This window comes from Tenebrio molitor, chromosome 4 (genome assembly GCF_963966145.1).
Source record: "Tenebrio molitor chromosome 4, icTenMoli1.1, whole genome shotgun sequence".
Taxonomy (NCBI): domain Eukaryota; kingdom Metazoa; phylum Arthropoda; class Insecta; order Coleoptera; family Tenebrionidae; genus Tenebrio; species Tenebrio molitor.
The window spans coordinates 18,220,310-18,245,762 of record NC_091049.1 but is presented as its reverse complement, the minus strand read 5'-3'; the positions used below and the strand labels follow the sequence as shown (position 1 = coordinate 18,245,762).

The 25,453-nt window shown below is 33.8% G+C and overlaps 2 protein-coding genes across 2 annotated transcripts; both read left to right on the top strand.

The window, feature by feature from the left end:
- The first annotated feature begins 13,412 nt into the window (after positions 1 to 13,412).
- Positions 13,413 to 13,900, top strand: LOC138128597 (small integral membrane protein 12-A). Its single transcript, XM_069044800.1, has 2 exons — positions 13,413 to 13,645; positions 13,705 to 13,900. Exons 1-2 carry the CDS (start codon positions 13,516 to 13,518, stop codon positions 13,833 to 13,835), a joined length of 261 nt encoding a protein of 86 aa, XP_068900901.1. The 5' UTR covers positions 13,413 to 13,515; the 3' UTR covers positions 13,836 to 13,900.
- An 8,612-nt stretch (positions 13,901 to 22,512) lies between these two features.
- On the top strand, positions 22,513 to 24,980 carry LOC138129341 (putative fatty acyl-CoA reductase CG5065). The gene is made up of 7 exons (XM_069045626.1): positions 22,513 to 22,780; positions 22,829 to 23,080; positions 23,131 to 23,386; positions 23,436 to 23,628; positions 24,001 to 24,237; positions 24,293 to 24,550; positions 24,603 to 24,980. Exons 1-7 carry the CDS (start codon positions 22,553 to 22,555, stop codon positions 24,709 to 24,711), a joined length of 1,533 nt encoding a protein of 510 aa, XP_068901727.1. The 5' UTR covers positions 22,513 to 22,552; the 3' UTR covers positions 24,712 to 24,980.
- Positions 24,981 to 25,453: the final 473 nt, after the last annotated feature.

The window sequence follows — 25,453 nt, the reverse complement described above, 5'->3', positions numbered from 1 at the left end:
GAACCGGATGCGCGGTCATTCCACCAAGGAGGTACATTTATGCGGAATCCCTCCAAAACGTAATAACTGAAAGGCCGCTCTACGCGCGACTAGTTTTTCGCTTAGGAGATGATTTCTGATTAGGTAGTTTGGTAGTTGTGGTTTTAATGGTGGTTTCAGTTCAGCGGAATGCGAAAGAGTCTCGGTGTAAATTTGAGCGTTGGAGATCTCGGACTTTGGTGGAATGATCGGCTTTCGTGGTCCAGGTTGCAAGTTTGACCTTCAGTGAAAAGGAAATAGAGAATAAAAGAAAAAGTGTAACATCATATATCTAGTTGAAGTGAAGGATTATGTCCATTTTTCTTTGATAATGATTATTACTCGTGCAGAGGGGATATGAGAGGTCAAAATGTATAAAATGAATTCAGTTCTTTTCGACGAATGTTAGGTACTTAGGTATGAGATTGAGGGCTTCTATTTTTTAAAAATGAAAACAAATTAATTGAAATAATTGACTGAATGAATGCATCACTTTAACAATAAATCAATAGTTTATTGACGAATAACTATTAAACAGTTAGGTATACATACCTATGTCATAAAGATCAATACACTTGAAGTTATTACTATTTGTCCACTTCCTAGTATAAATTTTACAAGATTGTATGGTATCAGTTAAGTTTTAGAGAAAATCTGTCAAAATGTCAAATATCAAAATGAGGTCGTGTAAACATGAAATGAGAAGTATCTTTGTATAAAACGTAACAATACCTAATCAAAACACGAAAATGTATTATAGCTGTCAACTATGTAAAGCAGAAGTAGGTACTAAAAGGAAGCACTGCCAGCCCTACTTTTTATCAAGTGGCCGGATTAATGAATTATTTTTTATTAGAAATCTGACAATTTCATCAAAATTTCTAGGTAAACATACTCAAGTAATACCTATGCCGAGTGTATGGCTTTTGCACACTTGAGAAAATTATCGACAATTTGATATGCACAAAGGACAGTTTGGTAGAGTATTTTCGGAAAGAAATTGGAAACTTGCAGATTATATCATTAGGAATAGAAGTGAGTCTTTTTGTGCTAAGCGCAGAGATTGAAGACCGAGACGAAGTAGAGGTCGGCAACTGGGCGAAGCACAAAAAGACCTTCTACTCTGAATGATATAGGTGTACCATTTTATCTTCAAGCAGATCAAAAAAAAATCGGATATGATTTTTTTTTGCAGCAGTAGTTACAGTAAAATGACAATTTTCAAACTTACAATTTTCAAATTTTAAGGCACCAACAATTCCTAGTTCCCTTGTTGCAATGTTATTAGTATTTGAAGGTTCGATAATATTAGTAAAGTCCACTAAAGTTTAAAGTTTACTTTTTAACGTTGAACGATCATCTTGCTATTTTCGATTTTGTCATGTGTCATCCGTGCACATGGGCATCTCGTGTTATACCACAGTGGCACCTGTTAAATATTGGGTAATAACTTCGTTATTTCGCTTTTTTAGATTTTTCTTTAATAAGGATAATTTCATTATTAAATATTTCGGGTAATTATTGATAAATAAATCGTGAGAAATGCTTCGAATGTCCTTACATTCGACTCGGCGAGCCGTCTGTGGACATTTCAGCTCTTTGGATTTGAAGTGTTTCAAGTCCGGTTACAAAAAAAAGCCACTTAAACCGTTTCTATAAAGACATAGGTAGAAAGGTGCGATTTTCGATCCCTTGACGGGAAAAATTATGTACGAATATGAAAATGCATTCTTTGATACATTTTTCAGTAATATTTGTCAATTTTTGCCCAGAACGTCAAATTTAAATATCAGCCAATGACAAGTAATTGGCTCACATTCAAATTTGTCAGCAATTATTATCTAAAGTTATAACATAATTAACTTTTTTATCAAACGTTAAGGCAGCACAGAGTTATTTTTAGGTGAAATATCTTACGATGTACATATCTAAATTATTTATATTCCTTGTACTCGCTACAAGCTAAAAAGACTTAAAAAAAGGTAATTTTACAATTTCAGTTTATTTAAATTTTTTTCCGTTGACCGCTTGTTAATTTCAATATTAATGAATTCTTTTGTCTAAATTATAGTGTATTAATGGACCTCATTAATACACTATTTTTCATTAATCAACGATTTTTGCAATTTTGACGTTTTGATGATATTTTGATGTATAAGCAACCTCGAACATGCATTGTTTGCACTTACCAACACTGCAGCAGGTAGTGCAGCAGGGTTTTCTATATTTTGTAGCTCCATAACTGCAAATTACGAATTCACTTTTTCAAAAACCGACATTTTTGGTTATAATTCGCATGTCATATTTTTCAAAGGTAACTAGGTTTCCGTAGCAACCGTGATTTTTACGTGAAATTGAATGTGAATGGAGTAGACGTCTTCTGACACTCTTTGTGGAAAAGTGAATAGAAAGTGTAGAAAAATTTGAAAATGGCCTAGCCTAAGGACAAAAAAAGGATGAAGGTATGTATTTTATAAGGTCTCATCTTTATCGAAAAAAATTTGTTTTGGTTCGGCTTTAATTTGAAATTTTGTCAAACAAACAAAAAGTTTGCGGTCAACGAAAAAACTTTGTAATCAACTCGTTTGTTAATGGGCGATTAATAATCTCAACTATTAAAGGCACTCACTCGCTACAATCGTTCGTGCTTTAAACAGTTTCGATTATTAATCGCCTTCATTAACAAACTAGTTTATTAAATAACTATTAATCAGTTAGGTAGAGGTAATATTATGAAGCTGCAAATTGGAAAACAAAATATACTAATTCTAAGTGAAATAGAAAATGCAGCACTTTGAAGGAGTTGATCAAAGTTTTTACATAAACTTGATACCAAAGAAGGAACACGTGATACAAATTTCAGTGTTGTATTAATTACGCTTTTTGATTTTTGTTTTGTTTGTTACCTGTTTGCTTGCAATGCAGATATGGTCTACTAGCAATTTATTAAAGTGGTATTCATTTATTTTGACTTTCCATAATTTAAACAATATAACATCCACCGAAAGGAAGTTCCATGAGTGAAATTAATATAAGACGAAGTGAATTATTACAAAAAGCTGGAATATCAAGTAATGCAATGGCTCAACACAAATGGTTAATTATTTCTTGTAACCATTGCACTAAAAATCCACTTCTTAGACTTCATCGGTTTCAGAAAAAAATCTCTATAAGATTAAATTTAGAAAGAATAGGTGACCCTGCCGCGATCCACTGCGGGATCGGACCCGATAACGTCCAGAGACGGATTAAGTACGATAATTCGCGACGCAAAGCGACCAGCAGGACTCCTCGAAGTCTCTTCAACTCTTCAAAACCTCTTCAGAACTCTTCGAAGCCTCTTCAGATTTTTCGAAGCCCCTTCAGACCTTTTTGAAGCCTCCTCAAACTTTTCGAAGCCCTTTCAGACCTTTTTGAAGCCTCCTCAAACTTTTCGAAGTCCATTCAGAACATTCCGCCGGATTCTCCCGGTCATTCAGCCACCAGCCCCGCACCACCTCGTGGAGGCACCACCGGACACCGCGCCGGCCAGGGAGGAGGCAAGCCCCGACTCACGGAAGAGCTCCGCCAGGCAACTATACCACCTGCCAGTAACTCGTACGGTCCTACTCGAGTTCACTTTTCTCGGCCCCACTGGACCAACCGAGGGAGTCAAAATTTCCGAGCGAGGAGCGACCGCTCCCTGCGAGGTGCCGGAACCTGGCAAGCCGCCCATGTACAAGGACTAGTATATATATAAATGTTGTGTTGTCCCCACATTTTTGCGTCGTTCTCTCCCATTCCGCACCCCGATCCGGACAACTGAAGTTTTCTTTGTAGCCGGCCACTTTGGGTCATAATAGTACCTATGAAAGTCATCTATTCATTCGTTCTTTGAAGGACAGGTATTTTCGGAAAGAAATTGGAAACTTGCAGATTATATCACTTTTTTGTCTAAATTTCCAAGAAGTGGAGTGGAACCAGCACAACCATTTTGATGAACGGGAGTAATTTAAAGCTATTACAAACTTCTTAGTACAATTACCTTAGGTGCTTGTACGAGTATGATAAATTTGAATTAAAAACTGTGGACTAGTTTTTTGAAATTTTCTATTATTATTAATCTTATTTTGTTCGCCTTTTTTGATCTTTTGATCTCCCAGCAAAATGGAAATTGACTAAGATTTGTGTAGTGTATAAATCAAGTGAATTAATAACATAAAATATTATGAACCCACCTCCATACCTACAATTTCTCCAAGGTATTTGAGTGTATGTTGTATAATAAAATCAGTCCACAAGTTAGATAATACCGGGTGAGCAACAATAACTGTTTCAGGTGGCAATACAAAAATTGTACATAAAATTTTCAAGATTGTGAGTTGTACCTATTTTGGTTTGTTTTAATGACGTTATTGACAGCTGGCATACATTTCAAATTTAAACGTATTGGTTTTTGTAATCTTTTATTAATAAACTTGTCTGTCAATTTTATATGAAAACTGACATCTAGTAGATATACGTTTGTCCGATATCGTTTTCTGACGACTGCCGCGCCGCCTCACGGAGGCAGCGCGCAGCTTTCAGTTGGTGTTTTCAAAATTCCGCCTATCTTGACATGTAATATCGCTCATTAAAACACAGGAATTTTTGAAATTTTCGCCTTCAAGTGTACAATAAATCATGCAAATTAATAACTTACGGCTTTCAGTCGATTGATACGAGCTGTTTAAAGGTAAAATTTTCGATTCGGAACGTTTTTACAGTGATTTTTGAAATTTGCCGGTGTAAGAACCAATTTAGAGAAATGCTGGCGCCTCAAAACAGCAATCTCTATAAATTGTTGCTACATTTTAAAGACAAATAAGCAAGTTCAAAGACAAAATTTCGATTCGGAACGTTACAGTTGTCATTTTGAGTTTCGAAACAGCCTTCTTTTTTTCACCCCACACAAAAAAAAAACAGAATCGAAAAGTCTTTTTTAGAATCTGCCAATCTGCGTCTCTAATAGGTCTATTATTGTATTCAATTTGGAGTCGTTGATGGCTGTCTCTTAAAGCACTCGTAGTTTAATAAATCTCTAAGAAAATTGATATCAATATTTGAGTGTATTATTGTCATTTACACCAAAAAACTTCCAATATTAATGTTCAAACTCTACTTTTTAACATATATTGCAGATGTAGTTGCATCCGTTACCTTGAATTACCAATTAATACAAACTTCCCTAGAATGTTAAAGTTTAATTTTTTTATTTAAAAATTAAAACAAGGGTGCAAATTCTAAAAAATAATATTAAAAAACTCGTTTTATAAGGGCATTGGCGCACTCGTCCCATACAAAACTCCCCTACGGGTCGTTTTCTACACTTGGGACTCGTGCGTCAAATCAACCCTTATAAAACTCGTTCTTTAATATACTATTCGACATCGACCAAAAAATTGGTTATTATTTGTCAAAAAGCATGACAGTATACAGGATGTCCCAAAAATGGCGTACTAACGGTGCACTACGGTGTAGAAGAGATTACCGTAAACGTCAGAAAAATTTAAAAAAAATTCTATTGGACTTATTTGCTGATTTGGCGGTCTTTGAAAGTGGCACTCAACACGTCAATTATTTTGAAATATATGTATGAAATTGTCATGACAGCTACCTCTAGTCGTACTTACATATTATCACAAAGTACAAGATCAGTCACTACCAATATTTAATCCTGGATAATAGGGAATTTAGAAGCTTTGGAAATTGAAAAAAATATTTTAAATCCACTACGGTAACATTGCAAGGTAATGATGTACGAATATATCTTTGTTTACATTGCATTACCGTTAATAATAATAATAAAAATAAAAATATTATTTTATTTTATTACATTTTTATTCATTTTACAATAATTACATGACATTTTTAATTTACAATGCAAAAATTTCCAATAATAATGCGGAATCTGGAAAAGTACCCCGAATGCTTGCAGCGTTTCCACGTTGAATGGCAAAGGAAATCCTCTCAAAAAGGAATTTCTTAGATTTTGAATCCCCTGATTCCGTGATAAGTCGGTCTCCAATGACAATAATGAAATCGATTGTTTCTTTGCACCAAGGGCCTATGGTTTCAAAGGCTAAACCTTTAAATATGTAGTTTGACGAAATAATTGAACTATATTTGCTATGTTTGCGTTTGCAAGCCATTTCAGCGGCAAAACCTGAGACTTCAAATGTTTTCAATACGTAACTGTCTGCAAGTGTATCTACGACAGTAACGTCCCAAACCAAAGGTTGACCTTTAATCCACGGTACTAAAGTCATCCCATCAGGGCATTTTCCGTCATCCCGAGATAGTCCGTTTGGTTCTAAAGTTGAATTAACATGAATAGAAGTCAAAGACCGGTTGATAATAGAATTAATTTCAGTGTGTCTTGAAAATCTATCACTGCTTTTGGAACAACTTAGATTGTGAATGCCAATTTCGTCAACTTTTGCATTGCATTTGCAAATATGAGGTGTACAAAGATTACAACCCAATCTTAAACAAATACAAACTTGGAAGGAAGTGTTATCTAAAAGAGTATCAATATTAGGAGAAGGTATTGCATGTAACCAAGATCCTGATTCTCTGCATTGCAAAGCCTTAGAACGAGCCAAGTCTCTAGGTTAATTAAAGATTCAGTCATTGGCAATTATTCGTTTGATATTGATATTATCCCAATTCTTCTGAAATTGTGGGATTGTTGGTCTTTCGTTCTCATTTTCTGCATCCCAGACTGCTAAAGCTTCATCATAATGGTGAGTAATAAGCTCATTATCCTTTGAATTTAACAATAGAGAAACAAGCTTTTTAACACCATGCATTGAAGATGGAAAAGAAGGAAGGCAAATATCGGAAATGCGGCGAATTCCCAGTCCACCAAATCTAATCGGTAAAGTGGACTGACACCATTGTAAATTATTTAAACGTAAATTAAGTATTTTTTCCAAAGAAGACTTTAAAGAAGAATCAGAATCAATGGAATTAACGTAATTAGAAAATTTCCAGAAAGGAGTTGTTCTTAATAAAAAATTAAATTTTGGTATGAAAAGACAGTTCTTGATTAAAGTATAAACCACGTGTCTGCTAAGAAATTCAGCTTTATTTAAAAGATTCTCAACTGTAATAATAGTTTTTTTTCACTACTAGTAATAAAGTCTAGCGTTATCGGTTGTCATAGAACACTGAGAAGTTTCGTTTTTCTACGTTGGCCCAGTGACAAGTAAATAATTTTTCATTATTAACCAGTGGTGAATAATGGAACAACCGTCACCTAGCAACGAAAGATTGTCGTCTATTTCATTGGTTAACGTAGACGATTTTCATACCAACTGTCAAGAAGTGACAACTCGGACCCGTCGCATCCGACAAAATAATGTGATTAATAATTATTATCCGAAAGGGTTTTAACGTATCTAGTAGTGAAAAAAATAGTATATAAACCACGGTGGAGAAGTCCCTTATAGCCTTCGCGCCTTACAACCCTCGGCGCGCCTCGGGTTCTAATCTTGGCGCTCTGGCTATAATCATGAACTTCTCCACCTTGGTATATAATATACTATCGAGTGTTCAAATGAAATCCTGGGCTGGGAAGGCGTTGGAAACCGTCAATTGTTGTGCTTTTTTAAAGCGTAGATTAATTGGAGCATGTTGACAGCTAACCTAAAATTTAGAGCCAAAATGTTTTTCTTTTTTTTTCTTTCTTTGCAATGTTTTACATCAAAAATAGAATAACGTAGCGATTCCTATTTTCGAAGCAAATATCTAAGGGCACCCTTTGCTGAAAACAAACATGTTTAATTATGTTGCGATTAAACATAAACAAATGTCATTCGTGTCAAACGGCGGGAAGTTCAAACTTTACACTGTTCTAGACGGTTTAATTTTTCCAACGCCTACTCAGCCCAGGATTTCATTTGAACACACGATATTTCGACAGTGTTTTTGAAGCCTTGGTCAAAGATTAGAAAGCCTAAAAGAGATAAACTTCCTCGGTCACAAATTTTAATACCTGGTGCTAAATTTTGAAATTCCTTTATGACTTTTAAATTTGTGTCTCCAGAACAGCAAAAGATCTAGCATTTGTTAAAGTTTAATTCAAGACCAATTTTTCTGGATAAATTGATAACTTTCTTAAAGTCGGACAAAACTACTTCAGGGGAATCAGCTAAGGTTCCATCATCTAAATACCAAATATTCAGTTCAGAATAAAATAATTGGTTGAATGGCAAGACTAAAAATCATAGGACCACAAGGATCTCCTTATTGAGCTCCAACAGAAGAAGAAATCACCAAAAAATAAAGTTGAAGGATTCCTATAGCATTGATAAAGATAAGGGTAAAGAAGTGGGGTATGACATTGGACTTCTTTTAGAATACAATCTCGTTCGACTGAGTTAAATGCGTTTTTGAAATCTAATTTAAGAAGAACTTTGCCACGGTTTTGGCGTTTTGGTCGTTATTAACAAAGGTTCGTGTGGTATGAATTGCTGCTTCGCATCCTAGCTTAGTTGCCACTCCAAGTTGATGTGGAGATAAATACGAATTTACAATATTACGATTTTGAAAACAAGCTAGCTTTGAAGTCAATCTTCGTAAACAGTTTCCTATAGCGATCGGTCTAATTCCTCCATCTTTGTTATGAAGGGCGCATAAAGACGCACCATATAATACATGACAAATTTCTGAAGGAAGTTGGCCAGACAATAAAAAATTGCACAGTTTTGTTAAAGCTCTTAGTGCCCGCTGACCTGTTTCGCCCGCTAACAAAGATATAATATCTTTCAAGTATTGTGGTCTCATGCCATCTAAACCTGTTGAAGAACCGACAGGAGAGGAACTGATAGCTTCTCGAACGTTTTGCTCATTGACTATTAAAGAAAAGTCTCCTGGTTTGAAAGCGTCTGGAAAAAAAAGTTTGCGAGATCGTGAAGGGTGTTTTTTTTTAATTCTTCAGCAACATCTTCATTGAATGAAGCTAATGAGTCATCCGAGGATAATAATTTAACAGCTCCTTTGATATCAAAATTGGCTACTTTTGCTTCCACTTTCTTAGCTAGTGATAAATGTGTTCGTCTCTTAGAAGTGGTTCGTATTTGAGGTACTTCAAAATTAGAAAGATTTTCTTTTATATGCTTATTCAATGATTTATCAGATTTCTCGGCTACATTGAAAGCTCTATAGGAGAAAAGCAAAAGATTCTCAAATGAAGAGATTAATTTGGTCGAAAGACAATTATTAATAATAGAACTTAATTTATCTGCAGCAAAATGTCTGCAAGCTTTTGGTAATCTTCTAATAGTTGGTAGCTGATGTTTTAAATTAATAAGCAAGTTTGTGATAGAAACGGTTGAAGAGAAATTAGAAGAAGTTGGTAGGTTACTACTTGTATGATACTTATCTACCTGAATTTCCAATCTGGAATTATCCTTAAAAGATTTTCCATGACACAAATTAGAATTTAATCTTTGTGGTCCTCTAGAATGATTATCTTGAGATCCGAATTGCTTCTCATAATCCGTGGAATTAGAAGGAGTGTTATTAATTTCTTCAGTTTTCCTTCTCGTTTTATTAATTTCTGAAGAAAATGATTTTGACGAAAACGATTGGCTGATTAGTCCATGAATCCTTGAATTTTTAATTTTTTTGACGGAAAATCGAAAGCATTAAGTATTATATTAATAACATTTTTTCCATATTTTTTTCATGTACATTTAAGCATTCTCGATAAGGTAGTAAGTAGTTTGTACGCCAATTTTGGGATACCCTGTATAATAAAATTTGTCAAGATTTGTGCTATTTTAATTCAAAATTGCAAAAAGTAGCGTATAATATACCTACGTAGTAAAATAACTTACGACTAGTGAAAACACACATTCATTTTACTACTTATATTATAATATACTATTTGACGTATCTGTTACTTTAATGAACAATTATCTTGGAAAAAAAAAATAAAAATTATACTTATAGTTGGCCGATGATTTTGAAATTTGGTATAGGGATCTAGACGTTGATTCTAAACAACTTTTCTTAATAACTTTTTGTCGTACTTTCCACATTAATGGCACTTTACTCTACAGAAAAATAGTTTTTTTTCAATTTCCAAGGCATACTTGATTTTCCAAAACTAAAATTATGTTAGAAATTAGGTGGTCTCTAAACAAGCAGGGCTAAACCCCAGAAAATAAAAATTTAAATCGAGATTTTTTTATCTTTTACAAGAGTCGTTTCACCTATCCGGGGACATACTGTATACAATATGTACACTTACAAAATATATACAGGCTGTCCCAAAAATGGCGTACAAACTACTTACTACCTTATCGAGGATGTTTAAATGTACATGAAAAAAATATGGAAAAAATGTTTGCGACAAAAAAATCAATTATTTTTATTATTATTATTAACGGTAATACAATGTAAACAAAGATATATTCGTAGATCATTACCTTGAAATGTTACCGTAGTGGATTTAAAATAATTTTTTCGATTTCCAAAGCTTCTAAATTCTCTATTATGCAAGATTAGATATTGGTAGTGAGTGATCTTGTACTTTGTGATGAGAGGTAGCTGCTATAACAATTTCATACGTATATTTCAAAATAATTCACCTGTTAAGTGACACTTTCAAAGACCGCCAAATCAGAAAATAAGTCTAATAGAATTTTTTTTAAATTTTTCTGACGTTTACGGTAATCTCTTCTACACCGTAGTGCACCGTTAGTACGCCATTTTTGAGACACCCTGTATATTATAAAAAAAAATTACCAATGCAACGCTTATAAATCACTAAAAATTAATTTCCTCCTGCCATTACTACCTATGAAAATATACAATATACAAATAAAATAAAGAAATGATGGCATTACTGTATGTTCGGAGTAGTGAACCTTTGTTAAATTGTTAAAAAACCATGTGATATTGAAGTAAGCGATAGTATAAATAATAGAAAATATAAAAACGATAATCAGCGAGATGAATTTTGGGGTAAAGACCGTCAGTTGAGTCATAAAGAATAAAAGAATATCGTACGCCGCGCCGGCCGCTTGGATATTTGAGCGCAGTAGTCCCTTTATCGTGTTGACTGACGGTCTTACCACCCTCATACTTACAGCTAACCATTATTCTCATACTTAAATTCATAGTTGTGATCAATCATGTAAAAAAAAATTATGCGGTATAAAATAATTTAAAAAACCGGTTTTTTTTTATAGGTTTGGCACCTTCCCTCCGCCACCCCCATTGCTACTGGAGCAGCTGACGCTACGTTCGGCCCTGCACTATATGAGTTCTGTTATGAGCATAAAAATCAGCCGGTATTAAATTATTAGTTGAAATACACCCCTGGCTCTCGGACTATTAGGGCATCCCCTACATCGTTTCCCACCACTCAAACCTTGTGCAAATGCCCTTGTTTTTCTCTCTTGTCGCGTCAATGTCTTAGTATAACTAAAGGGAAAGGAAAATTCATTTGCACAAGGTTTGAGTGGTGGGAAACGATGTAAGAGGACGCTCTAGGGTGTCTGGCCAGAAAAACGCGAAAATTCCACAAGTAGGTAAAGTAAACAATGACCCATGTTCTTATACATTTTTTAATCATGTTTTCAATAATGGGGACAAACTTTTCGAAACTGGAACGGCTGACCCGGAAATGCGTTTGAAATTGTTTGTTGGTTTACCCCGGTACAATCCGTTCAACATATCCAACAATTCTTAAAGGTATTCCTTGTGCAACCATTTTATATCCTCTTCTTCCTCTTCCTGTATTGAATCCGGTGATAACAACCGGAAAAAAGTTTTATTCGGAATCGTATTGTAATATGCACATTCTTAACCTTATACGAGGGCGGAAAGTTAACCATTCCTTTTTATCTTTACTTCCCTCTCTTGGTCAGTAATACGCCACTTTCGGCCCTGTTAAAATGTTTTTTCAGTGGCGTACAATTCGAGACACGGAATTTCGGGCATCACTGTCAATATACCGTCAAAAAATGTAAAGTAGGCTTTACATTATTAACCTCAATTTTACCGTTTGCGACGATTTTGATTGACATGCGATTGACGTGAACAGAAAATATATTTCAAAATTTGACTTTTGAATGTCACGTTGACAATAAAGAGTGATTTAGGTACATCGCAATTTTTTGAAGTGACAGAAAAATGATGCCCGAAATTCCGTGTCTCTATCTGTACTTACTGAAAGTCGAAAAACAGTACTAGAAATGAAACTGCATCAAATTAATTGTCTATTTGCTGAAAATGTAATGATTCCTAATAAAATAGTATACAAACCTCGGTGGGAATGTGTTTCAGTCCTGTCTCGAGCATTAGTTCACCTCGGCTACGCCTTGGTAAACTATCTTAGCTCTCGACAGGAATGAAACACTTCCACCTCGGTGTGTAATCTACTATTTTTGCAGAATAAATTGCACCAGAAATAATTAGGTAATTTTCTTTTTCTTTCGTCAAATTGCATTTTCAATCTGTTGATCTTCATTTAATCAGGTGGTTAAATAAATGACAATTAAGTGTGAGTTGATACTGTTGACATTTACAAAAACAAAGAACGCATGTTTACCCGATTCCGTTCATAATGCCGGAGTGACACTGCCACGCTGCCACGTAAAGTCCATGTAATGCCCCAAGTCAGTAAAATATCCTTTTCTAACATAAAAATTTTGGATAAAACCGTAGAGGGATAAAACGGACAACTAGGTACAGCAAAAAAACGTATATATCTCTGTCAGAAAAAATTACTCGTCCTACGGACTCGTAATTTTTTCGGAGGCAGTTTTTTTCGTTAAATTGCCAGGCAACAAAATTCTCATTGAAATGTCAAGTTTACTTCGACAAAAAAAAGCTCTCGTGTAATTATAAGTGAAAAGTGCGCTGATGATTATTTTATTTTATTTTTTTTTTTAAATTAACGATTGCATCCAAAAGTATCGAGTTGTTTTGTACCCAATTTAACTCCTGTATGTATAAAATAAAAAATGTACATATAATATTTGTTATCAATTTTTCCACGAGTTTATTCATAAACTTTTTTGTTTACCAACAAATACTGATCCCCCTCGATAATATGCAACCAAAAATACTAATAATTCCTGCATCCTGCTAAAAATTTTAGCTATGTGATTCTACCTTTCGGAGATGCGCACGCACGCGCCTACCAGGAAAAAATAGACTTTAATTAAATCTTGTTGTTTTATAGAATATCTTGCATAACATAATTTCATGCACATGAATTTTATAATTAAAAATATAAGCTTTCATTTTACTGACTTGGTGTATTACATGGACTATATCTGCCAGGATATTTCCCACACTCTCCCTTCGCCCATATTTTATGAACGCGCTCCTGTGTTTGTAATGTTGCATATTTATCTTTATCTGTCATTGTCAGCAATTGTCAGGTTAACATTGACGGTGTCGTTTGGTAAAAACATTGCGTTGTATGTTGACGAGATTAGCAATAATTAGTTCCAAATGTGGCCTTTACTAATCAGAACTTTGAGGGTATATGCACCGTATATAACGCTACCATTCGCAGCCCTTGTAGGTGTTGTAGGTTATAATTTAGAAAACATTTTCTCAGACAAATACACACCATATAATCGTAAGTTATTAAATACAAATCATATGTTACTGTGAAATAATATGAAATATTGATTTCAGAGTCAATAAAAGAATCACGAAGTGACAGATTGAGTACAAACGAGTCTCTCGACTCTGCAGCAAACGTGGAAAAGCTTCGCTACAAAGCAAATGTATTGGGTACAAATGTGTCACCTTCTTTAGAAAATTAATCGTGTCTTCAGTAAATTTGTCTGTGATAATGTAGTAATCAGTAGTGATTAAATTGTTGCAAGTATATTGAGGTATTTAGTTATTATTAATAGCAATATGGTATGCTATTAGAAGTGGAAAAGTTGGTATTTTCTTACATTTTTTAAGTGCTTTCATGAATAACCTAATGTTACACACATTAAAGTAATCAATGATTATAATGTTAAATTTAAAATTTTCAAATTAAAGTGAAAATAATTTTCAATTAACGGCTCAAGAGCGTAGATGAATTTCAGTATATTTAATTGAAAAGAAGTACATAAAGTAAATATATGTATATTTTTACTATGTAGAACTTTATGGAAAAATCACAAACTGGAAAAGAGGACATGTAATGGTGAATAGTTGGTTGCATATGCTGTGTTACAATTTTTCCCTACAACCATCCCATAATTCGTGTACGAGTTATCCTTGACGGAACTTCATAGTTTCAGATTCTTAGGAAAACAAAAACAATAAATAAAAAATCAACGAAAGGTTAATTTTATTTATTATGGAAATTCAATGTAAATGTGCGTCAAAAGTATACTCATACCTGGTTCTGGAATTCGTTAAGCTTTTCACTAGCTAAATAATTGATTAGAGTGGATTAGACAAAGTGAGAGTATATGCCAAGCACTATGTTAAATAGAGACAAAACTATTTTTAAATTTAATGAAAGGGAAATCATACGGCCCAGTGTGTTTTTCTATGTACTTTTTCTATGGTTACTATTATAGTATTTTTTGTAATATCTAGTTGTTAAAGGTAGCTTTCCGGACTGTTTGTCACCATGTAAACAACCTCATAACGGCCGGAGTCCGTTAAGGGTGTCCGTTATGAGCGGGAGCGGCCGTTATGAATGACTAAATAACTATAGCAACGTAGATCTAAACTTTATTTTTCAACTTTTTTACAATTGGTGCCAAGCAACAAACTTTTCGTCATCAAAATTTTCCGAAAAAAAGGGAGGTCTTGTTATATTATTATGAAAAAATGCTGTTGCAAATGACAAGTGGTTTTTTGCAACTTGAGTCAACTATATATCCTGTTCACGTTGGATTGAACATCGGTGGTGCAAATCGCACACATTTGGCATTAACTTTCATATGAGTTGTCATAGTACCTACCTAACAGGTCAGGTCATTTGCACCACTGATGTTCATTCCAACGTGAACAGATATTAGATTTCTTAATAAGACTTGTCCCTTGTCCTACTTTTTTCTGTCCGCGACTGTATAGGCCGTGCCAAACCCAAATAACCACCACCTGTTGAATTAAGTTGGTGAAAACAAAATTACACTAAGTGTATAATGGCAATTTTAATATTACTAAAATGCTAGACCAATCAAATCTAAGTAAACAACGTTGCCGGTTGATTTTCTGGATAAAATGCAGTGTTGGTGGTTATTTGGTTTTGGCAAAGACTATAGTTACACTGCAGTCCATTCCATTTAAGAATGCAGTAGACGTCGCTTCGAATGGAGAACATTTCACACTGGCGAACGCGGCAAATGAAAACATACCATCGGCTGCATAGAAATCTAGTACAGCCAAATTTACATAATTATCGTTTATGTCAAGTTAGGAGTATAATTTCTGTTCTCATGCACCGCTGACACTATCACTATCTTCTACCGGTTGCAACGTGGCACTTTGCAACCTTACACAACTTAAATTTCCAAAAATTCAGGTAGAGTAAGATTTGACACTGTACTATGTACTAGATTTCTATGCAGCCGATGGTACATTCCAAGCAAAATTAACAAAAAAAAAGTCATAAAGGAACTTACGGTAGTGGTATTCTAATAACAAAATTGTAGTCTAATGATGCGTTTGATACAAAAACTCGATAAGTTTGGCACTAATAACCAAAAAATCGATCAAATATCAAAATTTGACAGCAGTTATCAAAAATCGAACTTTGCTTGGTGTAAACTTTTCTCTCATTTTGACCAATCAACGACGGGAAAATAGTCCCTATGCTATTGTATACTGCATACTTAAATGGAATAGACTGTAAGTGCGTAATCACAAATCAAACCAGAAGTAAGATTTACGACACCCATCTCCAAACTGTTGGTACTTACCCTGTCAAGGCCGAACACGACTATTAACTCGGTCTATTAAATCCTCGCTCCCTGCGGTCGCTCTGATTTAAACTACTACCTCGATTTTTAAATCGTCTGTAAAACACTTGTTGTCTTAATAGCTATAAGATAACGGTTTTATTTAAATGCACTGAAAAGTGAAAAATAATTTCAGTTGTGTAATATGGAAAAAGATGTACAAGAATTAACAGAGTGAAGCGTAACTGTTGCTATTGTAGGTATCTACATACTAGCTAACATATTATTCTGTTTCTTACCTTAATTTTAAAAATAATGATATCGTTAACTGTGTGGTAGGTATATAAAATTAATTAATTAGCAATTGTGCTCCACCCTTTTATTCCTTTATGCTCTAATGATAATGGCATTTTTGGGGAGCTACACGTGAAGTTCTTCAAGGAAATAATTTTATATAGAAATTGTGTCATAGAGCTAAAGCATTTGAGAAATCATGAATGAGTGAAAAAACATGAATGTGCGAAGGTAAGGTGAAGAAGTTTAATGTAAACATGTGCAGCCGTGGTTCAAGTTCAACGAAATGCCTACCGAGAATTTTATTTAAAATTTAAATTACCTAACGATAAAAATGAGATGTTAAGATTACACTTTTGACGTGTATGTTTAAGAAAGGAAGTATATCAAATTTTTAGCAACTAAAATTAATTGTATTAAGATCTTCAAAGATTTCACAAATAAGCATTTCAATCGGAAAAGACGTACCTACGGTTTCATCTCCAAGGCTAACTTGATTACAAATTTTCTTTATTATTATTATACGTTCACGACTTTTTTAAACACGCAACAGACCAAGATATTTTTTGCACTCCCTCTATATAATGAGTAACTTTACTTCCTGATTGTAGGGAGTAAAATGGCTCTTTTTCTCCCTTGGGAAAAAAATCACAGCCAATTCGACCTTGTATGTAAATTTTACTCCCGGGGGAAAAAAGCATAACCAACTCAACCTTTTAGATAGGTACATGTTTTTTCCATTTTTTTTTCCCGAGGTGCAGTTTGTAGTCCGAGGGTTCCACAAAGCACCGAGGGTAAAACTCATGCACTCCTGAGGTGTATAATACCTACTATATTTAACACGACCCAACGACTTTAATTGAAAAAAGCTTAAAGGTTTAAAATTATTTTTAACTGTAATGTTTAAGTTTGTGTCATGTTGACAGTGCATTGTGCATTTTATTATTATTTGAAAATGTATATACAGTGTGGAACAAAATGATTGTCATCTAGTTACCTTTGCATTACCCTTGTAAAAATACGAAATGCCGCTCTACAAAAAAAAAGAAGGCTAACCTCAAAATATTCCAAATGTGATTTATTGCGAAGGGATGATATGAATGCAAAGTTGAGATTGAAATTGAAAAGGAGCTAACAAAAGCAAGTCACAGCTAGTGTTGAAAATGGCCACCAACGTTTGTTAATTCAATTTAGTAAATTGTAACAATTGTCAATTCGATTGATGACATTTATTGACAGAGCTAATAGTTGGGCACTTCCAAAAAAAAAGTAGAGCGGTGCAGGAATATTTACAAATGTGTAAAAATTCCAGAGCAAACTAGATGACAATCATTTTGTTCCACACTGTATTAAATAAACAAGAGCAACATTTTACATTCCTAAGAATGAGTAATTTACCAGCTGTATTGCCAAACGCGACGTCACTGGTAACCAAATTTTTCGCGGAAATGTCAAAGAAACGTCAACGATGTGCTGTTATTAACCTAGAAAACAACCTTCCGATTTCGCCAAAGTTTACATACACTGTAATTGTAAGCAAGTATTATCCCAGAATAAGTGGTAAAATGGGTTTTACCATTGAAAATAAAGCATTAATTATTAATAATAATAATGAATTGATTTTTAATAGATTTTTCCAGAAGTAGGCAACCAATAAAACGACTGTGTATAGGAAGTATACATATGCGTATGAGCCACTCTAAGACTTTTCGATAAAACAAAAGATGATCAATCGGTTTTTTTATTATTGTGTGGCAAATCTTATTGGATAACATATACATATTTAAATGCACTAGTCCTAATACTGACTTGTTGGTAGACTTACCAGCAGTAAGCAACATATTATTTTACTTTTGCTTCGGTTTGCATCAGATCCTTCTTATTTTCAAGCCAGTTTAATGTTATGAAAGAAGTTTCTAATTTTTCATTGCCGTTATGTTTCAAAATTAACAATTCTTTACGCAATAATAATTATGATGTAATTTCGGTCTTTTGGAATTCAATTTCATTTTCTGAATAATTTGTCGTGCCGTTTCGCATTCCTTCACTAATTCAAGGCTGTCTGAAATGCACCAAGCAATAATGATTCTTTCCGCCTTGGCGTTTGTTGTTCTTAATTTTTCTTCCTGCCTTTCAAAGTCATGGTCTAAATTCTAAATAACCGGGTACATCATCGACCTTCCCCTTTGACAGAGTAGCTTTTCATTTAGTTTGAAAATTTTCAGAACAAATTCTTTTGATCATTTGGAGTAATGTGTCGGAGTACCTTAACCAGTGGTGTCAGTTTTTGCATCGGCAAACCGGAACGACAATAATGGCGATCAACAGAGGTGTGGTAGAACCATGGGGTTGTGTCTTTCTTGCAAACGGATCTTTAAATTGTGGAAACACAACTGGAGTCTGATGAATAAAATAGTGTTGAATAAAATGATGGGTATTCTACGCAGTTTTGTGAAACCAATTCAGTACTACAGAGTTTGTCTACTTTAAGAACGGTGCAAATTTTTAAGCAATTGCTTGTTAATTTCATTCTCACCCTTGACCTAGCCGTTAACTAACGTCATCACGGATATTGTTACCAAGTAATGAGGAGAAAATAAATAATTATGTGAAGCAATGACAACTCTCAAGCCCGACGCCAGCTTGACTACTGAGTACTGACCATTCACCAGGCTTATGATGTTCCTCAAATAATACCGTGCCTTCAAATAAATTAGGAGTTAGAGGTGGCTGTGACTTATGTATTTTGTCTATTAACGGTTGGTAGACTTTTGGGCACTGACAGTTGTCAATGGTTCCATATCAGATATCACGATCAAAATAAAGACGTGTACTGTGCTGTCAAATGTCACTGCTGTGCTGTCTTTAAAAATTGCATGTTGCCAACTTCATAATAAAATCACAGCCTACTCTAATTTCGATTTTTTTAAGGCACGGTATTTATTGTTACTTTCAGTCTGTCCACGAGACTTACATATTTCGTACGCCAAAGCATACATCGTTTTTCCATTGTTTTTGCAGCTCTAATCAGAATGTTCATTTTTCATATATTTTGTGATATGTAACTTTAACGTTTGCAATGAAATCCATTTTGAATAAAATTATGAATATACGGATATCCTATTGCATTATTCAAAGTTCTGCAGCTATTTCTCCATTTGAATAAGTATTACCTATATTGGAAACAAAGTAATTTTTTTTGTTGCATGATTTTAGAAGGTACTATTGTTATATTAAGTTTAACCAGCGATTGGAAAACTTTAATATAGATAAACTTGACTCTTTATTGTGTTTAATTGAACTCGGGTAGTTGCATTGCATATTCTTATTTGAAGGTTGAATAACAACATTTTAATATGTAGGTATGTTTTATTTGTATATGTATAGCATTATAATAGTATTTGTATATCAAGGCTGCGAAATGGTTCTTTAATGTAGCGAGAGAAAAATTGTCGCCGAAGTCACTTGCGGCCGAGGCAAAACAATCTCGAGGATGTTAAAAAATTTCGCAGCCAAGGTGTACACAACATTTTGTGTGCAGCCGAAAATTTGTAATTATAAAATGAACGAGTAAAATTTTCTTGACTATCAATAAATATAAAGTCGGCCTACATGTCGGCATGTTGCTATTGAAATGACATAAATAAAATTCATTAAAAAAAAAAGTGTAAAAATGTCGGAAGAAAATTACGTTGTTTATTTCCCTGTACTTTTGCATAGTTGAAAAATATTATAAATTGTGCAGTATCCAATTATTTAATACATGAAAAATCTAAACGACTGTATGAAAAATGTTACAGTGACTTTAGAGACTGGTGTAACAAGAAGAATCTGAAAAGGTGTCGGAAAATGTTGTATGTATTGGCCTATTTACTGGAAAAATCAAAAATATTGAAAAGTTTAAGTTTATGGAGCACGTATTCAATGTTGAAGCTCATGCTGAACATACGAGATGGCATTGATGTAACGAAGTTTCTGTATTTGGTACCTTTTTTGAAAAAAAAGTATGGGTATGAGGCGAAAAAGTCTTATGTATTGACACGAGACCATATCAATTAATTTTTAAAAAAAGCTAGTGATGAAAATTATTTATTGTGGAAGATAACGGTTAAGTTCTGTTATGATAAGTTGCATCATCTGTCCCTTTTTACCAGGCTGGAAGAATAAAAAAGGCATCACGGAGGTAACTGAAGATGTCATTTTGGTTGTTATTGATATGAAGGTAAGTAAGTAGAATTTTATTGAAAAGTTAATTCACATTACGACAAGAATCATTTGAAGAGAAAGTAAAGATTGCCAGAAAAGTCTTCAGTGGTGGGACGCTTGCATTGGATGAAACAGCAGAAGTCAAAGAAGTAGATTTTATAAACAAGAGCAGCAAGCTAAGCAGTAGGGAGGAATGTGGCAGTTCTAGCTCAAGTACTTACTGGCCTGAGTTTCCAATTCTAGGTATAATTGTACTTTTCACTTTTGAAATAATTAGTGTAAAAATGATGAATAAAATGTTAGTTGAATAATACGCATCTGCCTATTTTATAATCTTATAAAATACGTTGCTATTGACGACGTATTTTATAGAGAAAAGCGTATTTTATAGGAAACATAACGAGTGACCTCAAATGCAGCATAAAAACAGTATAAGATATTAAGTAGTGTTAGGAAAAAAATAACATGTCTGTTGTCAAGTAGATTCATTGCTTTTTCTTGTCTTAAAAGGTTTATGGGCAACCTATTGTCGTCAGCACGTGTCAGTTTTCTCTGGAGCGTGCGTTGTGAAAGGCCCTGTATATTGCGAATAATCCAGAAAACCCCGTAGAAAGCCGAATCGCTTGATAAAGTTGTGAAACTGACGGGAATGGTTCAAAATTAATTCAACAAGCTGCGAAATGTTTTAAAATTACATTCATTACTTTAAGGAGTAGATTAAAGTCGAACAATCAAACAAAATCGGGTTTTATGAGGCCTTCAGTTTTTAAACAAAACTTGGAAAAGAAAATGTTGAAGCAAGTAATGCCGTTGTCAACGTTTTTCATTGTAATAACAGAACTTGGGAGATTTGCATTTGCTTTGCAAAGAAACTGAAAACGGATCATAATTTGACAAGGTTTTCTAAAACAAATATAAACAAAATTATTTCTTTTCATAAAAACAATAGTGTATATCGACCTCAACTGTGTTTCGGTCTTCAATCTCTGGGCTTAGCACAAAAAGAGATACTTCTACTCTTAATGATATAATATACTATTTGAGAATCTGTAAAGAGTGTGTCTCTCCTAACAATACAGGGTGTTTGAAAATTGCTAGTACAAAAAAAAAAACTGTGGCATCTAGAAGCCCTAAGAAATCCAAAAAACCAATTTTTATTTTTTTTTAAACAAAAGGGATAAAGTAACCCTATCCCAGCATATTTTACGCCTCAGGCGGGGCAGTATTTTTTAAACCTTGGTAACCAAGCGTGATAATGAAGAACTATACAACAATATGAAAAATAAATATTTTTTTGCAAGATTTTGGCAACTTACAATGGTACTAACAATTTTAACCCAATTTTTAGTAATTTTTATCTCGAAAACTACAGGACTTTTATTAAACATTTTTTTTTGCCGATGACTTTAACTCAACATCACCAATTACCAGTATTTTTTTGTACTAGCAATTTTCAAACATCCTGTATATATGACGTCCGCGAGTTCCGAGATTAATATTGTCCGAAGTCGAAGAATTACAGTAAACGTCTGTAAACTTTGCCAAAATCAAAAAGTTGTTTTCTAGGTTAACAACAGCACACGTTGACGTTTCTTTGACGTTTCACTAAAAAATTAGTAGCGTCGCGTTTGGCAATAAAACTAGTAAATTACCCATTCTTTAGAATGTAAAATGTTGCTCTTATCTATTTTATAATTTTTCTCCATTATCAGATAATAATAATAGACACAATTAAATGCCAACGTCTAAAATTCATGAAGTATGATTTATTATAAAGTAGCGTTTGAGGCTAAAAATTGTCTATGCCCATTTGTATAAAATTCCGCTACGACATGATCGATAATTTGCAACGCCTGCTCTCATTTGTATTCTTTTTGATCACATTGTATAATGTATAACATAACAACAAATTGACAAAATGTATGCGTGGCGCCCTTATACCTATTAATTAGCATCAAACAAATTTTACCGGTACATTTTTGTTTAATATTAAGTCTATTCTGGAATCAATTATGTGTAAATGAGTTTTAAATGAAGTGTACATTTGAAAATTAGATTTATGCACATGTTTTTCACATACATTTGTATATTAGCACTTTTCAGTTTTTATCAGTAGGTAGTAGAGCAGAATGAACTCGATAGAAATGGCGCAATTGTCGGCTAAAGAAAATAACAGAATTTCAGAACTATTTGCCAACAAAACTATCTTGATTACAGGCGGGACCGGTTTCTTAGGAAAAGTTCTGATTGAAAAACTGTTGCGGTTGTGTCCCGAAGTGAAGAAAATATATATCTTGATACGTCCAAAAACAACGAAAAGTGGATTCGAACGTCTGAAAGACACTTTCAATGATCCAGTAAGTCAAAAAGTTTAATAAACACCCCTGTGATATTGTTTACTTAAGCTCTTCGAACTTGTCAAAAAAATACACGGTGATACTCTTTTCGAAAAAATTGAGGCTGTTGCTGGTGATCTAACCGCCTCTAATTTGGATCTCGCTGAAGCCGATCGAAAAAAATTGATTGAAGAAACTGAAATTATTTATCATTCAGGTGCTTCAATCAAGTTTGATGAGCCTTTAAAAAATGCCGTTTTACTTAACGTGAGAGGCACAAAGTTAATGTTGGCTTTAGCCAAAGAATGTAAGAAATTAATGGTAAGTTGATATCTTGTTGGTACAATTATTGATTAATCTTTATGTCGTAGATATTCTGCTATGTTTCTACAGCTTTCTGTCATGAAGATCGAGAAGTTGTCTATGAGAGGACGTATGAAGCTCCAACTAATCCGCATCATATTATAGAAGCATGTGAATGGATAAATGAGAAAGTTTTGGACAGTATAGCGATGAAAATTAGAGGAGTTAGAGCTAACAATTATAGTTTTACCAAAGCACTCGCAGAAGCTTTGGTCGACGAACAAATGGACAATTTGCCGGTGATAATTCAAAGACCATCTGCGGGTAACTTTCCCTGTTAATTCATCATTTGTTTAAAAGCTTGTACTTTTAGTGACCCCCATCTGGAAAGATCCATTTCCAGGTTGGACAGATAATCTTAATGGACCAACAGGATTTCTTGTAGGAGCTGGAAAAGGGGTTATTAGAACAATGCACGGGAAAAAGGATCAGTATTTTGACATTATACCTGTCGACATCTTAATTAATGGTTTACTCTGTACTGCTTTTGATTTTATAACCCATAGGTAAGTACATTGATGAAATTGTTTTGTCTTTAACCTAGATGTAATAATATCTAACGCGTGTTCAATTGAAAAGTTCATCAAATTGGCTTTGATCTTTGCCGCTGTCTTTGTCTAACCAACTTAATTTACGATGTTGTTGTCTTTTAAAAAATAAAGCAAAGCCAACTTGAAGAGTCGATTGTGAACGCACCACTCGTTAGTCTGTAGAGTAAAAACACAAACAACGTAAAAAGTAAGGTTAGATTTAAACAGCTGATCCATAACCTCAACCTGCAATCCGTGGTGCATTCACAATCGACTCTTCAAAGTGTACTTTGAGAATGAACTTGAATGAACTCCTGATATTATTAGAGAATAAATTACATATTTCAGATCTCGACGAGTTTACAATTTGACTTCTTCAAATGAAATTCAAGTAACTTTTGAAGATATGTGCGAAACGGGGAAAGAAATCATCACCACAGAACTTCCATTTAATTCATTTCTTTGGTGTCCCGGTGGTTCAATAAGGCAAATGCGTCTTCATCACATCATCATTTTCGTTTTTTACCAATTATTACCGGCGTTATTGTTAGATCCATTTCTTTATATTCTTGGATACAAACCATTGTACGCATATCCATAAATGTATGTGGTTTTAAGCTTAACCGCGAAAAATTTTCAGTTTGGTAAGGGTTCAGAAAAAGATCTGGAAGGGTTACCAAATTTTAGAATACTACACGAGTAGAAGTTGGTTATTTAATAAAGAAAATCTACGGACTGCTCAAAAATTTTTGAACTCGACCGAAAAAACGATTTTTAAATCAGATTTGGAAAACTTTAATCTGAAAGATTATTTCACTGATGCGATAAGAGGTGCTCGTCGTTATATTTTGAAAGATAAAGACGAAGATGTTCCATTGGCTTTAAAACGTATGAGAGTGTAAGTAGTCTTCTAAATGGCTAAAGAGAAACTAATTTTTCTAAACTTACAGAATATTCTACGTGGATAAACTGTTGAATATCATGTTAACACTTGGATTTTTCTATTATGTTTTATTGATTTTAATTAATTTTCTTCATCATAAACAGATAGGGATTTAGTTTATTTTGATGTTAGTTAATTATGTCACGCAAAATAGTTTGTGATTGATAACGTTCAAAATAGTTTCTCATAACTATTTTTTGCTTAGGCACGTACGTGGTTTACTTAAATTTATAAATATGGATGTCAATGTGAGAATGTTATAATTACATTGATGTTGGAACCAAATGGTAAAGGGAACTACACTGATAATTTTGTATGGAAATGATGGAAAATTGTAATGTAACTTCATTTATTATGAATAAAACAAATATGTTTAAAACATTGACCTGACCTAACACAATATTGTAAGAGGTAAAATGTTTATTGAATGTATTTTTATGGGATTGTTACTTGTAGTTGTGGTGTTTTCGTAACTTCAGTTTTAGTAAAAACTATTGCACCAGGTTGCAAAAAGGCGGAGTGGTAACGAAAAAGGTGAATTTCAGCAGCGAGCAGCTATAGGAAATTTACAGAGCATATTAATCTAGAGTTCGTTGATCTAAATTTGTACATTTGTATAAACAAGCTCTCAACAAATTAAGAACAAATGTGATGGGTATATCCGAAAAAGTTGCTGGGAATATATTGTGTTTCAAATCTGTTGGCGATCATAAATTAAAAATTACGTCCGCTAATAGCTGGTGAATATTTTTGTCAGTTAATAATACGGGGTGATCAAGAAGGACTGTTTAAGTTGGTAACACTGAATTATATTTTAAATCGTATAACAGGAGTAACTTTCGGTTGTTGATGGCTTGT